This window comes from Mastigoproctus giganteus, chromosome 8 (assembly GCF_048544385.1).
Source record: "Mastigoproctus giganteus isolate SK-2022 chromosome 8, ASM4854438v1, whole genome shotgun sequence".
Classification (NCBI taxonomy): Eukaryota; Metazoa; Arthropoda; class Arachnida; order Uropygi; family Thelyphonidae; genus Mastigoproctus; species Mastigoproctus giganteus.
Window position 1 is genome coordinate 70,999,047 of NC_143582.1, and position 16,776 is coordinate 71,015,822.

General features: G+C 36.9%; 1 protein-coding gene across 1 annotated transcript in view; it reads left to right on the forward strand.

The window, feature by feature from the left end:
- LOC150081619 (uncharacterized) overlaps window positions 1-16,776 on the forward strand; it is a 264,024-nt gene that overhangs the window by 27,127 nt on the left and 220,121 nt on the right. Inside the window, exon 2 of the mRNA XM_090380266.1 lies at window positions 6,470-6,621. Within this exon, the coding sequence (XP_090236392.1) occupies window positions 6,470-6,621 (152 nt within the window). The remainder of the gene's footprint in view (window positions 1-6,469; window positions 6,622-16,776) is intronic.

A 16,776-nucleotide genomic window follows, 5' to 3' on the forward strand; every position in this document is an offset into this window, starting at 1 on the left:
TTTGTGTTCGGTTTAGAAGTATATTGTTGACATTTTTAGGCTAAACCAAGGGGACTGGGATCAACTTTGCTACTGAGAAAAAGGCGGTTGACTAGGCACATTTTAAATTTGCAAATCGTAAATTCTAAATACACTGTAATACTTAGGTACAGTTTTAACATCAAATTAAAAATGTCTAGCCCAGATATGACAGAAAAAGAAAAAAAAAGTCATATTGAAAAAAGAAAGCCTAGGCAACAAATTACCCAAACTTAAAAATAAATACACGAGATAGATCTCGATGCCTTTTAACAAATCTTTCCTTTCCCTCCTTACAGTTTGCGGTAACGGGAAAAAATATCCCATTTTCTTGTTATTATTATAATACTTAAGATTTTTAAGTATTATATCCATGTGTTGCTTTCTTCTTTTTCTTATTTGAATAAATATATAATTACAATTGTCCCTTTTGTTGTTATTAGATATCTGTATAAATCAATTCATTTTACGAATTGTTCACCTTTTCGAATTTATATCATATAATATTCATCATTTTCACTGTAATAAGGCAATGTGAGAAAACAAAATGAAATATTTATTTTTTAACGCTGAAAAATAATGACAGTATACAATCAGTTCACAAACACCACATTACAGACAATAATCACAGTTTAATTATATCAAATTCACAGATTAAAATTTGCAAAAAATCATACAAATTATAATCAATCGTTTAAGTATTATAATAATCTTAATATACTTAAGGGCTAAATCCATTATTTGGGTAACCTTGTCTCCTCGCAGTGTGCGTGGTCGTAGAACGGAGTGATTGTACCGTCAAATTCTGTGATTGAGTGATTATTGTGAAGGTGTTTTCTTTCTGATTGTTTTGTGTCGTCGAGGAGGGTGGGACGTGCTTAGCTAAGGTAGGGTGTTTGCTCCCTATCCGTCTGTTTTAAAATCGGTAAACGATTTAAAAACAGCGTCAAGTAGGGGGGGGGGGATAAACACCCTAGGCATATCAACCTAGGAGGACAATGGGCTCGGAAAGTAGTGAGTGGCACCTGCCACTCTTTGTTTCTGACCTTTAGTCGAAATATGGACTTGTACCCAAGATCTGGAGTTTTACCTACTTAAATAATCTTAAGTTCCTGTAATAACAAGAAAATGGGATTTTTTTTCGGGATTCCATTTTTGCTGCTGATGACCCGTGGTTTCTTGTAGCCTCTTCACCCAAAGCACACACATTCTCCCAGTGCTCATACAGTATACAGCAGCTATTCCCAAACTGTGCGCCGTGGCACCCTATCGAACTTACAGGGGCGCCGCGGGATATTTAAAATTTTCGAGGGAAACACAGCGATACTCGACATCTGTAGGACACTGCGCGAACTACTAGCTTGAGGTAGTTCACAGTTTCAACATTACTTATTAAGTTGTTTGGACCTAACTACTAAACGGAACTGTTAGGTATTTCTTTTGGCCTAGGAGCTCCGTGAAACAATTACTGAGACACAAAGGCGCCGTGAACCGTGAAAGTTTGGGAACCTCTGGTATACATTATAGGAATACTGATCACAAGACTTCTTGTAAGTTACGTGAAAGTTCCTTCGTCTTTCGTTTATCGTCTCGTGAACTCTCCACTCATCGATTTCCACTCATTTCCCTAATCCAACTCGGAACAGTTCAGCAGCAAGTACAGGACCGGCCATGCTATTGTATTTAACCATATGGAATGAAGCACAGTAGATAGACTGAATATCACGAATTCCGGATATTTAAAATAATAATTGCGAAGCACAGCTAATTACTGTGATCTGCTGAATTATTCCAAGCTTCGGGCGTTTGAGAACTAAGTGAAATGTCATTGAGGTAGTGTTTAAAAAGAAACTAAACACAGGAGAAGCAAAAATGTAATTCTCTGGGCAATTATTTGTGCTACAAAAAACATTCCCAGAATAAGTAATGTTTAAGGTAAAATACTTAGTTTTTCACATAATCTATGGTATACATATTTTTTAATTTATTCACGTAAATAAGTGAAGCCCACGTAGCTGGCCATGAATGACTCGGTTGCCGGAGCCGAATATCCGGTCTATGTTCATCATACACAGCGTCGTGAATGATGCACACAGATATGTAGATCAGGGTATTCAGGGGTGGGCAGAAGGGGAATATGCCGCCCCCTCACCAAAATTTTGAAATTAAAGAAAAAGAACGCAGGAGGCGTTCTAAAAAAAACTCAAATCATGGTCGCCATGCCTCCCTTACTATGATACGCCACTGATGTAGATTAATAAAGTGGTGCTACAAAGGAAATTTATATACAGTTTGGAAGGAGTGAAAAGTCAGAATATCAGTTTACCCAATATTCCAGTGTATAAGTCGACCAGTATTTTTTGTCATATATCTTCAATCAGATGCGTAGATGCCTTCTTAAGGTAATGGGCGCTTTTTTGCCACAAACATTCGTAATTAATTAATTATATATTCGGCATGTCGACCCCCCCCTCCCTTTAAAAATCATCTTTCGATGCGAAAGAAAGAATCGCTCTCTGTTTTTTAAATAAATTATTGCTGCTTTCTTTTAAGTTTACATAGCGGCAATTTATTACAGGAAGCAAAAGAAAGTGGTAAGTATATACTGTAATTTCTTCTGTTATCGGGGCCGACCGGGCTAGCCAGGTGGGTAAAGTGCCTGCCTGGCAACCCAAAGGTCGCGGGTTCGATTCCCGCCTCGGGCTTGGATCAAAGTACTGCAAAAACCTTTGGAGGTGCACTATGGCCACAGAAGCCGATGCGCCAACAACTACCAAACCAAAACCATCTGTTATCGGGTTACGAAACTAAACTAGAGGCATGGGTGACAATTTCGCTGATTGGCCGGTATATATGTGAGAAGTTATAGAAATTGGAGGGTAATCTTCTACACGCAGGATGATATACTGAATGAAAGATAGAACAGTGCTCTGCGTGAATTCGAATTAATTTATTATTAGCTATATGGTGCAAGGAAGCCTGAGGCTTATGATGCACTAGCCAAAAAAAAAAAAAAAAATTCCCGAGTTACCCTGAGAGAGAGAGAGAGAGAGAGAGAGAGAAAAGTAGAAGGGAATCACCAAGAAAGAGAAGAATTATGATATGCAGCTCAGGACCCTAGGTGTGCCAAGCCCATGCTCACCAGATGCGAGCCCCCGGGGTTTGCCACATTTCAATCATAAACTAAAATATACATTTGTGAACACTCTAAGTAGAAATATAAAAAGAAAGTAAGGGAAGTGGAAAATAACCGTACGTTTCAATTATTGTTACGGCCATCAACAGTGGATTTTTTTCTAAAGATTAGATAATAACTGCACATGACATATTCACCTCCACGTAGCCACTTGCACACATCTTACTACTCTGTGGCCGATTGATAGCGGCTACAAAGTTAGAGGAAAATTGTGATTGGTGCAGGTCGGACGTCTGTGTGAGTTGTACACTTTCCCAACAGTTACGCCGCAATACGATTTAGTTGGATACGACAAAATTGAAGTGATTTTGAACGTGTGTGGGCGCGATCAATTGAATCGGTTCGATTTTTACAGCAGACAGTTTAGTTGATTGCCACAGTACGATCGTGTTGGATCAGTGGCGTAGCTAAGTTTTTTGGACCCTTAGGCAAGAAATCATTTTGGGCCCCTTATTTTTATTAAAATAAATTTTAAATAGGTATAATATAAAAAAGTATAATGTAATAAAAAAAATCATTTTAATAACATAAATATGTATTTTATTTGCGATTTCTTTATAATTTTACAAACATCAAAAACATGAAAATTAGTATTACAATATGATACTACTTATTAAATACAATTTGACAAACATAAAAAAATATACTATAACTAATAAATTTACCAAAAAAGTTAAAATGTTACTTTTCGCTCTTTTACATTTGCGAAATCATTAATAATATCTTTTAAATCCATTTTATTGGCATATTTATGCTCAATAGCCAACATTGCAAGAATGACCAATAGCATTTCTTTTGTAATCTTTTATTATTCGTAATTTACTAAATGATCTTTCTGCAGAGGCAGCTGACACAGGCAGGGTAAAATATAACATAAATAAAGTAAAAATTTATGAAAAGTCACTTTCTAGGGCGGGCACTATATTTTCAAATTAACAAATAAAAAAAAATTGTCTGATAGATAAATCTCGTAAGCGTGATTACAAATTGAATCGGCAGTAAGGGTACAGATGAATACTTTTTTATGCAATTTTTAAACTCACTTAATGTTAAAATGAAGATTGATGCAATAAAGCATCATATGTTTAAGAGTAAATATTCTATATAATATTGAATATTATATAGAATATTTTCATATATGATATCCAGAATATGATTTTCACTTGCCCAGTAAACAGATAATTCAGATGCCCGTTTAGTTTGATTGTGATTTCGTCTGACCCTACAGCTGCATCCTTAAAATTGCTGATTGTGTCATTTTTATGACAGTACCAATCAAAACTGCATTTGTCAATATCTGCATCACCTTCCTGTGTTGCATGCAGTAATTAAAAAATGAATATAAAAATGAATCAGATCGAATCTAAAAGGCTTCAAATTTATGCCCTTTAAGATTCTTATAACATTCGATTGACTCATTTGCAGTTCTCTGTCTTGTTGAAGTATTGAAAACGCTGAAGCATTTGTGACAGCTTCAATATTTTCGATTCTTCTTGAGGTCCTTTTCTCTCCCACTGCTTGTCTTATTCATATTGCTTAGTTCTGTGTTCTTCAAATTTATGATGCAGATAGATTATTGTCAGATAAGTAGGCACCCTGTACCATTTAAGAATCACTTTCTCTCTCTCTCTCTCTCACTGTCATTAAATCTTAATTGCATGTTCTCCATCATTTCTGTTGATTTCATTTAATAAGATAAATAATATAAATCTGTCATCTAATTAATGAGTTATGAATTGTTAAAGTGTGCTTACATAATTTAGACTCGCCCTTTATATAAAGTATATGCATTTTATTAAACTCTCTTAGCATGAAGCTTCTTCTCAGAATTTTTACATGGGTTTTTTTTACCATATTTACTTATTTCATTGAATAATTTAAATGGTGTAAATTTTAATAAAGTTATTAAATTTAGATTAATTTTATTTCCTAATGATAAATTAAAATCATTGTTATGGATCAACTGCCAACACTACTATACCTACAAAATAAGAAAGCTCAGATTTTCCCCCCCATGTATCATTGAAAATGAGAAGTAACATACTTTCCTTAATGACAATAGGAAAAAACCAAGTCATGTATTTTCTTGCACAGATCTGTGCCAAGAGAGTTATTATGAACAATAGTTGTAACCGTTATCCCTCCACACCATGTTGATAAGTCCTGGGTTTGAATCTAAGATAGGAGAAACTTTTATTTTCATGCTATGGCAGAGTTTCTCTGTGTGAGTTGCATGGTTTTCTTTCTGGAAACTTTTTATCCAGTAAATAAGTGAACTGACCAAAGAATATACACACAATTTACAGATACAATATGCTTTTGCCGCTTCCTCTGCAAAAGTAGTAAATAACAAATTGCAAGTACTGCACTCTGAAGACATTCAAATTATTATTTTAACAGCACTGAAGCTTTTCACATATATCTGTAATGCCTACTTGTTTGTAGAAGTGTGTGTTCATGTGCTAATTGGCATGTTGTGCGAGCTGAAAAATCCAGAATAACTTATGGGTGAATCCTACTCACCCCATCTGAAATTGGCTAACTGCAACCTTGAATGAAGAGGACTTTAGAAATACCTCTAATCATCAATGGGAATCAAACTGACCTCTCCAAACAAGCGGTAGAGGTGATGTATTATGCTGACTAAGTTCTAATGGAGAATACACCCTGGAAATTGCTTACATTGGAATTGTCAAGCTTAGAACATATTTGCAGAGTCCAATGTGTTTGAAACTGTGGATTCTTCCCACATCAACAAACTACAAATTCTAGCCCTTACCCCGTCCACTTGAGAAAAAAGCTCAAGAACTTGACATCTGTTTAGTACATTCTAAGTAAACAGTACTGGCCTTTGCAATGTTTTGGCATTGCTCTGCAAAGGTAAGAAGCATAGCACAGTCATCCTTTGCTAACCATCATAAGCATATGATCTAACAGCCCAGCTTTTTATCTGATTTCTAGATTTTCTTTGTGTGCCGTGATGATTCATCCACTCCATTGCTTTTGTACAGCAAAACCCTGATGATTCTCATTTGTTAAAAGATGTTTTTGTTGTTTTATGATTCTTAGTTGAGATCTTACTGCTATTTACAATGAACAGTTTAATATTTTAATTTACTGTTGATTAAATAAACAAATAAAAACTTTATATTGTTAGGAATAAAAAAGTACACACCAAACATAAAAATAGTTATGATAGCATTTCCTTTTTAAGCAAGACTTTTTTGAGATTCTAACAATTTTGATTTGCTGTAGGTGAATTCACATGGAAAAGCTGCTCAAAGAGGAATTCTAGAGGGAGACATTTTAGTGGCAGTAAATGGTCAGAATGTAGAAAGTTTTGCTCATTATGATGTTCAACAAGCTATCAAGCATTCTGGAAGTATCCTCACCTTGCGGTTGAGAAGGTATATAGTTTTTTTTATTTAAGGATTTTGTCAATATACTTAAATTTTTAAATGTCAAAGTTGCACATAAAAACTTGATATGTGGAGAACTTTAGAGCTGAGGTGTTAAACAGTTGTACACTAAAAAAAAAGATCAGTGCTGAAACTCTAGAGTATATTGTAATTCACTATGGATGCTGTAAAACAGTATTGACCAATTGAGGAATCAACTTCCAGTTAGAATTACTGATGACAAATGCTCCATTTAAAGTAATTAGCACAACAAAATAATACTGTCACTCCCTCTCTAAGCATTACAGGGAACCATAAGTTTAGGGGTAGAATTTTTCTCAGCCTGGTCTGTGCTTGTTAACAGAAGAGACTGCTTCTACAGGGATGGGATACACTTAAATAGAAAGGGTGCAAGAATATTTGCTGATGCTATCGAGGCAGAGTTAGGTGGGTTGGAAAACTGCTAGCTTGTGGGGGGATACACGGACTAATAGATTAACAGTAGCTGCTGGCAGAGGTAAAAATGATTCTTGCACTACTTCTATTGAAATGCAATTGAGCAGCACCCTGGAAAGCAAGGCAATGGGGATTTCTGGGACTTCTGGGAGTCAATGTGGAACAAGTAAATACATGGGCTGTGTTAGGGTAACTAAGAGTAGAAACAGGTGCATGTATACTTGCATGTACACCAATGCTAGGAGTATAGTTAATAAATTCGATGAGCTTGAAGTGCTAGTCAAGACATCAAAGGCAGATATTGTTGGGATATCAGAGACATGGTGTCACACAGACATAAGCAGTGCAGAACTGGAATTTGGGGAGTATAATGTGTACAGAAAGGGATGAGGGGTTATGCTGTTAGTTAAGAAACACATAAAATCTAAGGAAGTGCATCCAATTGATGTTGGTGGACAATGCAATGTTTAGTCTGTTTGGTGTGACATAAGCACTGGGAAAGGAAAAATGAGAGTAGGTGTGTGTTATAGGCCTAATGAATCTGATGAGTATAAGGAGCAATTGTGCAGAGAAATAGCACTCTATTTCTCTGCACAGAGTAAAGGCCAGTAAATTAGAGTGTCTTATAATGGGGGATTTTAATTTCCCGGATATTGACTGGAATTTGTGGGTTGGTCACTCACACACTAGCAAGGCTTTTGTGGATTTATTGGATGATTGTTTTCTACAGCAGCATGTTCAGGAGGCAACTAGAGGGAGTAATACTCTTGATCTGATTACCAGTAGTGATTCTTCCTGCATCAAGAATCTGCAGATAAAGGAATCACTAGGTGGCAGAGATCACAGTGTGCTGAAGTGGGATTTACTCAGAGGTAACTACCATTAAGGGTAAAGGGAAGGGTTTTTGCTTTCGTAAAGGTGACTACGGTGGTCTGAGACAGTATTTAAATTCTATACCGTGGAACCAACTGATGATGTTACCTACAGCAAATTCAAAATGGGAAGCATTCAAAGAATTAATCTTGGAAGCTACTAGGCTTTTCATACCAACAAAGAAATATTGTTCAAGATTTAGGTCTAAATGGATGTCAGATGAACTAATTAGACATGTGAGAGAGAAGAAAAATGCATGAGATACATATAAATTAACATGTGAGATAGAAAAGCCTATGATAGATATAAGCTGGTCTGTAACCAAGTTACAAACGAGGTTAGGCAGGCAAAGGCAGATTACGAGAAATCTTTGGCAAAGGATGCAAAGAAAAACAGCAAAGAGTTCTTTACTTATGTAAACTCTAGAAGGAAAGGGATGAATCAGATTGGTCCACTTGATATCGATGGTTCAACTGTTGATGATCCTGCTCAGATAGCTAACAAACTAAATGAATATTTTGCATCTACATTCACACATGAGGAGTTATTCAGGGAGGGGAATGCCAAAGGTGCATTCAACTTTGGCAGTAAGCTAGACAATCTTGTAATAACTGAGAGTAAAGTGGAGGAGAAATTGCTGAAGATAAACATAAGAAAGGCACCTAGGGTGGATGGAATCTATCCAGTTATATTAAACGAGGCAGCAAAGGAAGTAAGCAAATCCTTAGCCATAATTATGAGAGATTCCCTGGACTCAGGGGAGGTACCCATGGACTGGAGAAGTGCAAATGTGACCCCAATCCACAAAGGAGGATCAAAGGGAAGCACAGGTAATTACAGACCTGTTAGTTTAACTTCTGTTTAAGGGAAATTAATGGAGGTGCTGGTTAAAGAAGTATTGCAGGATCATCTAGACAAGACTTCAGTTATAGCTCGGACACAGCAAGGGTTTGTTAAGGGGAAGTCTTGTCTGACTAATTTGATTGGATACTATAATGTAGTCACAAAGGAACTGGATGCAAAGAATAACTTTGATATCATATATTTCGATCTTAGAAAGGCCTTTGATACTGTTGCACATGGAAGACTGCTGCATAAATTGGAGCAGTGTGGCATTGGAGGCAAATTGCTGCTATGGATAAAAGGATGGTTGAGTGGGAGAAGACAGAGAGTGGTAATCAATGGACACTGCTCTTCGTGGACTAATGTTATTAGTGGAGTCCCTCAGGGTTCAGTGTTGTGTCCATTGTTGTTTTCTGTATTTATAAATGATATTGATGATGGTAAATCAGGCTTAATGTCCAAGTTTGCAGACAATACGAAGGTTGGCAGGGTTGTTAATGACACTAATGACAGTACACTGCTGCAACAGGATCTAGAAAAGTTGAGCAGATGGGCTGAGAGGTGGCAAGTGAAGTTTAACATTGACAAATGTAAAGTACTGCGTATGGGAAGCAGTAATCCCAGAGTAACGTATCAACTCTGTGGTACCACACTGACAGTGGTAGAGAATGAAAAGGACCTGGGGGTAATTGTGCAGTCAGATATATAGTTTTCTGAGCAGTGCAGACTGTCTGCAACAGTAGCTCATGGTGTCTTGTCAATGATATACAGGAATTTTTCTAGCAGGGATAAGGAGGTGATTATCCCCTTGTAGAAGGCAATGGTCAGGCCACACCTTGAGTACTCTATACAGGTCTGGAGGCCTCATTTTAAGAAGTGTGTAAAGCTTTTGGAACAAGTACAGAGAAGGACAACAAGATTAATGTACTGAAGAAAGGGTTGCTCTTATGAAGAAAGGCCTAAATTTTGCAAATTACAGTGTCTGGAGACTAGGCACCTGCGAGGTGATCTGATTGAGGTGTATAAAGCCTTGAATGGTTTGAGTATGCTCAGTGCTGATGGGATTCATCCTCTTGCTCAGAATAATTGCCTGAAAGGGCATAAATTTAAATTGAGGAAAGATGGTTGTAGGATAGATGTGTGGAACTTTGCCTTTAGGCAGCAGATGGTTGATTGCTGGAACAAACTTTCATCTGTCATTGTAGAAGTTGATAGCTGAAATAGATACAAGGCAAAACTTGACAAACATTTGGAGCGAGGGGATCGGTGAAATAAGAGTTTTTTTTTTTTTTTTTTTGGCTGATGCTATATAAGCTTGCTTTCTTGCATCATGTCCCTTGCTAATGCTAATTCCCATAAAGAGGTTGTTATCCTAGCTTACTAATAAGTCTGGAAACATTTGGGATCTTCAACTACCACATTGCCTCTGCAATTTGCAATACAGTTCACAAAGTTATTAAGGAAAAACCCAGCAACATATTAATAAGTTTTGGCCCTTGGCTTCCCATGGAATTTTACTTGCAGGGTTTGTTTGTTTATCTGGAGATTTATTAGGTGTATCGGCTTCTGTGGCCAGGATGAGACTGTTCAGTGATGTATCAGACTTTCAACAGGAAACTGCAGAGAGGTTTGATGAAGCCAGAAGAGTGGATGAAGCCACCAGTATAAATAGCAGACCCGGACAAAGCAATAGATTAAACATAAGAAGGAAGCATGATGGTGTGTGTGTTATTGGTAGTGGCAGTAGAAGTCGATAATGATGTATTGATTAGTTTTTTCTCATTATTAAAAGCAGATTATTGGAGTTCACTAGTGTTTTCGCAGCTGAAACGTACTTACTGGTATATCCCTCCAGACTGAGGCAGTCTGGAGGACGCTCTCGTAAGTAAATTTCAGCCACAAAGGCATTACTTGTTAACTCCAATAATCTGCTTTTAATAATGAGAAAAAAATAATCAATACATCGTTTTAATGAGAGCTGTGTAAAAAGAGAGTCCAAGCGAGCAGTAATAAGACTTTCTAAACTTTTACCTAGATTTTACGTTAAAGCAATTGGGCAATAAGCCTGTGCAGTAAAGGGAGAACCTGGTTTAGGTACCAGTTTCAGCAGAGATGTTTTCCAAACATTAGGAAAAACCTGTTCAGTTAAGCACATGTTGAACAGAACTACTATGACAGAAATAAACAGTTTCTGCATTGTTTTAATAAAAATGCTGCTTTGAAATTACCTAAACCAGGACAGCTTTCATTCCTGATTGTGGAAACTGCATTGTCAACTTCTGGCTGTGTTAAAGCTGTGGTAGTAACTGAAGAGACATAGTACTTATTACTTCTAATGTGCTGGTGTTCAAGAAGATCACAGTTGGGGTCATTTGTGGGTAATAAAGCATCTAAAATGGAGTTGACAGTTGAAGTCCAGGAGAGAATTTCTCCGTTATTATTTTGTAATGATTGATAGATTTCAGGAGGATGAATTTTATTTTTGCTGAGCTGATGAATTAACCCGATTAGAATTACCAGTCAAGAGGACAAATGAGTACCAGGTATTCCTTTTACTGTAATTGATGGCCTTGGCGCTCTCCCTTTTAAGAGCCCTGTATTCATCCCACAGCTGTTCCACATCCTTAGTGGCCAGCTTCCTCAGTGACATTGAAAGTTACGATGATGTGCTCGGAATACTCGACAATGTAAGATGAAGTCATGATTCCACCGAGGTGTTAGGTTTTTTGCTATAACTCTAAGTCTAACTGCATGAGAACTGATATTGAATGTGGCATCAGTAATGCAATTTGCGTAACCTTTAGTAGATAATTTTGAAAGATTATTAAGCTTACTTAGAGTCAGAAAAAGAGGACTTAACGGCACTGTCTGATTGATCCCAATAGATTCTATGAAGAGAATTGGCAAAGAACTTGATGAGGAGCTATGTCAGTAGAAGATAAAGATTTGATAACAAAAGTAACAGTATAGCAGTATTTATATTTTTTCTTTCTGTTCTGTAAAAGTGTTCAGCAACAAAAATAAATATGTATTATGTTGGTCTTTGCATGAAGAGGGAACTCCACTCCTTTTGAGACAGGCTATTGAAGAAGAAGCAGCTTTAGTCTCTGATGGATCTAAACCATATTTCGCTGTTAGGTGAAGTACAGTGGTTCGTCCATTTATGATTTGTTAAAATGACAAATGGGCAAACCACTGTACTGTCATGGAGCACAAATTGCTGCAATCATCGGTAATTTAAAAAAATAAAATTCCAGATGATGGGTCAATAGCAGTGAAGTTCAGCGACAGTGGTCAGAGCCATAGTCAAAAAATTTGTGGTCTTGGAAGGTAAATTTTCTGTAATACTGATGATAAAAAAGCTAATTACACTGGTTGGCATCAGTTTCCTCCCAGAAATTATTTCGACAGAATCTCATAGGAAAATCTATAGGAATTCTATGTCCAAAAACTCAGATAAAGTTCTGCTTAAAAAGTTCTCAACACTCTTAAGTTTTCAAATATTGTAGGTTTATGACTGAAAACTAAGCCCTGTAGTTAAATCTTCATTTCCTACATTCCAATTTAACCTTTTTCCTGAAAACTTTTAAGCAGTCTTCAATAAACACAGTGAAACATTTTATAAAGATATACAGCAGATTCGATTTACTGGGATCAGATTTAACCGGGACACTTCAAGATTCCAAATTAAAAAAAAAAAAAAAAATCAACCAGAAATCATCAAATTCAAGTAATAAATAGAATAGGCATAAACAGATGTTTTGCGAGTTGATAAGCTACAAGAAGCGGCGTCATTAGGAGATTAGTGTGCCTATTATCTATTATAAGTCATCATTAGGAGATTAGTGTGCCTATTATCTTGCAACCCCCACTGTCTTCACACCCGCCACTCAAAAAAAAAAAAAAAAAAAAAAAAAAAAAAGAGACCAAATGTTTAGTTTGTTTTAGTGCATCGCACTGCAAAAGGACAAATTTTGTTTTGTTATGCATGTCAGGGATGTCGGAATTTTATTTTTTATAGTAACTTTTTTTTTTTCTTTTTCTTTTTTTTCTTTTTTTGTTTAGAAATTGCAAAAAACAAAAACTTGAAATTATTCAAAAGTTTGAAAACGGTGCATCGGTTAAATCTCTAAAGAACCATTATAATGTTCGTGACCAAACCATATGCGGCATTGTAAAAAGTAAAGGGAAGCATCGTATTGGACATGTGAGTAGTGTGTGATAAGCTTTTTATCTATTGCCACAGGTAATTACAGACCTGTTAGTTTAACTTCTGTTTCAGGGAAATTAATGGAGGTGCTGGTTAAAGAAGTATTGCAGGATCATCAAGTCATAGTCTTTTTTATTAGAAATTTTTTAACTTTAATCCTTTGCCCCCTTAAAATTGGTGGGTGTTACAGCAATATTGTTTCCATATTTTAATTCAGCAATGCCAGATCTGCAAGAATCACCCTGAATTTTAACGGTTCGAAAAGTTTTATTTATTTATTTTTTTGCCGACCAATGTTATGTCAATACCGAATTCTCCAGACCATAAGACACCTTTTTTTCCCTGGAAAATGCCTAAGATTTCTCTGTGTCTTATAGTCCAAAGATGTACCAGGCACGCAGTGTTATATCTATCTGTAGCTAGAGAAATTGTGGTAAAAATACTAGATGGTACTCTGTAAAAGCTGGTTCTTTTAGTGTGTGACCAGTTCAGATAACATGCAGCAGAAGTAACAAAATGGACAGTTGCTAAATTAAACAGCAACCATCCTTTTTGTTACTGTGATTCAAGGAGGCTATAGCCAGCTTCATCATTTGATATCTCAGTTTACAAACCTTTCAAGCAGGGATGCTTAGCCTTTTTTGTATAGTCACCTCCCTTTCAGTTTTTTCTAGCCACCTCACCCTCTCCTGTTCCATTTTTCAAAAATTGTAAATGAAATACATAATCAGAAAATCCAACTTTAAAATACCTTGGCATCATCCCATTGACAACTTTGAAAGTAAACAGGTGTACCAAAATAAAAGAAGTTGTGTAATGTATGTAGTGCGTTACATTTCGGGCACGTTTGACCTTTAAAAATTAATTGAAGTGAAAAGTCAATAATTATCTTGTCATCAATTAATTAAAAGTAATTGTTTTCACTTCACTTACCTCACAATGTAATAATCATTGAACTGTTTGTAATACTTTATAATTGAAGCATGTGAAATGCAACAAATTTCACACTGGGTAATTTAATAAAGTAATTATGTAGCAACATAACTCAGATTTCAACACTTTCATAATGCACTTTATCTATTTATTTCTGTATTTTTAATAAAAACTGAAATATAATGTTTCAGTTTTCTGCTGTGATAAATGTATAAGCAACTTATATAGGCCCCGGGTGCCAAGCGTATTTCGAGGCAAAGCTATATTCTTGCGATTTATAAAGTGCTCTTGATAAGGGATTGAAATTATATTTTACGTTCACATTTCTTTAAACAGTTTTACTTTAAAAACAGTTCTATACTTGAAAAGTAACAAGTAGAACACAGGAAGGAAATACACCTTTCTTTACATTTTCCTCTATTTATATTTTTACTAATTAACTAACACTTCAACCGCTTGGCCTCCGAGCGGCACTGCTCCTGCCTCCCCGTGGCGGGGCCGGTAACCTTGGGGGGAAAGTTATCCTCCAGGGCGAAAAGGAGTAAAGATGGATATAAATGACTATCCACCACTAGAGTCTTCAAATTCAAGGCCAGACAAACCAAATGATGATGACCTAAACCAACCAAAGAGGCTCCGAAGAGAAATGCAGAGCAATGAGATGCCAAACTTCCTTGTAATTCATTCGCTCTCCAACCAGCCTGTCGGCAAATTATCACCATTTGTCATCCAAAGATTTTTGGAATCCATTGCTGGTACACCGAAAATGGTTAAACAACTGCAATCCGGAGACCTCCTAATCGAAACAGCCTACCCAAAACATTCAGAATGGCTGCTTAAAACAACAACCTTTGCTGGGCTACCCGTATCTATCACTCCCCACAATACGTTAAACTCGTCAAAAGGTGTCATCACAGAGTGGGACCTGATTACAGTATCTGAAGAGGAATTAGTACAGGAACTGGGCAATCAAAAAGTAATTAGTGCAAAACGTATAAAGACCAAAAAAGATGGAAACCTTGTTCCAACCCGATCCATAATTTTAACATTTAGCACCCCAGATTTGCCATCCTCAGTAAAAGCTGGCTATTTAAACTGCCGAATACGGTCTTACATACCTAATCCCCTACGTTGCTTTAAATGCCAAAAATATGGACACTCGCAACAAGCATGTAGAGGTGATGCCATTTGTCCATTTTGTGGTTCCAAGGAGCATACACAAACAGACTGTTCAGCCTCAAGTCCCATTTGTCCCAACTGCAAAGAAAGTCACCCAGCCTTTTCCAAATCTTGTGAAATGTGGAAAACGGGGAAGAAAATCCAAAAATATAAAATAGAACACAAAGTTACGTACCCCGAGGCACGCAGACAGGTTATGTCGACCATGCCCAGTCGTTCATATGCATCTCACACTCAAAGCTTTAATTCAACAGCAGCTCAAACAGATGTATCAATACCTCCCTGCACATCTCTAGCTAACTGGGTTAAAAACACATTATCAAACCTTGTAAAAGACACACATCAAATTAAAATCAGTGAATCGACCAACACTCCAATCAGTATCCCAGTTGAGACTCGGACAGTCCTGCATGACAAAGAAAAACTAAAAACTACTAAACCCAACAATAAACCTGAATCATCCACTGGTAGTATGGAAGTAGACGTAAACCCATTACTAGAACTTCACGCAAACGATACTATGGATACCGGTCGCCATACCTTCCCGAAAAGAGACCGAAAAAAAATCCTCCTCAAACAAAAAACAGTCAGATGAATCATCCTCAACTAAACCAAAATGAACCACAGCATCATACAATGGAATTGCAGAGGCTTTCGTTCCAACACAGACGATATTCAATACCTAATTAATCAATATAAGGCATTATAAGGCAATGGTCAGGCCACACCTAGAGTACTGTATACAGGCCTGGAGGCCTCATTTCAAGAAGGATGTAGAGCTGCTGGAACGAGTACAGAGAAGGGCAACAAGATTGGTGAATGGGACAAAGGGGTGCTCTTACGAAGAAAGGCTTAAGTTTTGCGAATTACAGTGTCTGGAAACTAGGCACCAGCGAGGTGATCTGATAGAGGTGTACAAAGCCTTGAATGGTTTGAGCATGCTCAATGCTGATGGGATTCTTCCTCTTGCTCAGAATAATCACCTGAGAGGGCATAAATTCAAATTGAGGAAAGACAGATGTAGGATAGATGTGCGGAAATTTGCCTTTAGCCAGCGGGTGGTTGGTAGGTGGAACAGACTTCCATCCCTTGTCGTGGAAGTTGATAGCCTAAATAAGTTTAAGGCTCAGCTGGACAGGTATTTCGAACGAACAGAGGGGTGAAGTGGAAGTGGTTATTTTTTATTTATTTATGTTACTTTTTTTTTTTTTTTTTTTTTTTTTTTGTCTGATGCTGCATAAGCTTGCTTTCTTGCATCAAATGCCTATGCTAATGCTAATATTCTCCGGTTGCCTTTTGTTTACAGGAAACTTACCTAACCACACAAATTTCTCCTTCGATAAAGAACTATTGCATTTATCGAAGAGATTGAAATACCGCTAGCGCTGCCCATGGTGGTGTGGCAATCCTAGTAAATTCAAAGATCCCAACTAAACATATCCCACTCCAAACTAAAATCGAAGCTGTTGCTGTTCGTATAATTCTCCATAGTGCAATAACACTAGTCTCAGTATACCTACCGCCACACTGTACTAACTCTTTAAAAGATCTTGAAGACCTCTTTATACAGATACCTCCACCTCTCCGTATATTAGGAGACTTTAACGGGCACCACCCATTATGGGGCTCTCCTAAATTGGATAGACGAGGCCGACTAATTGAAAGTTTTT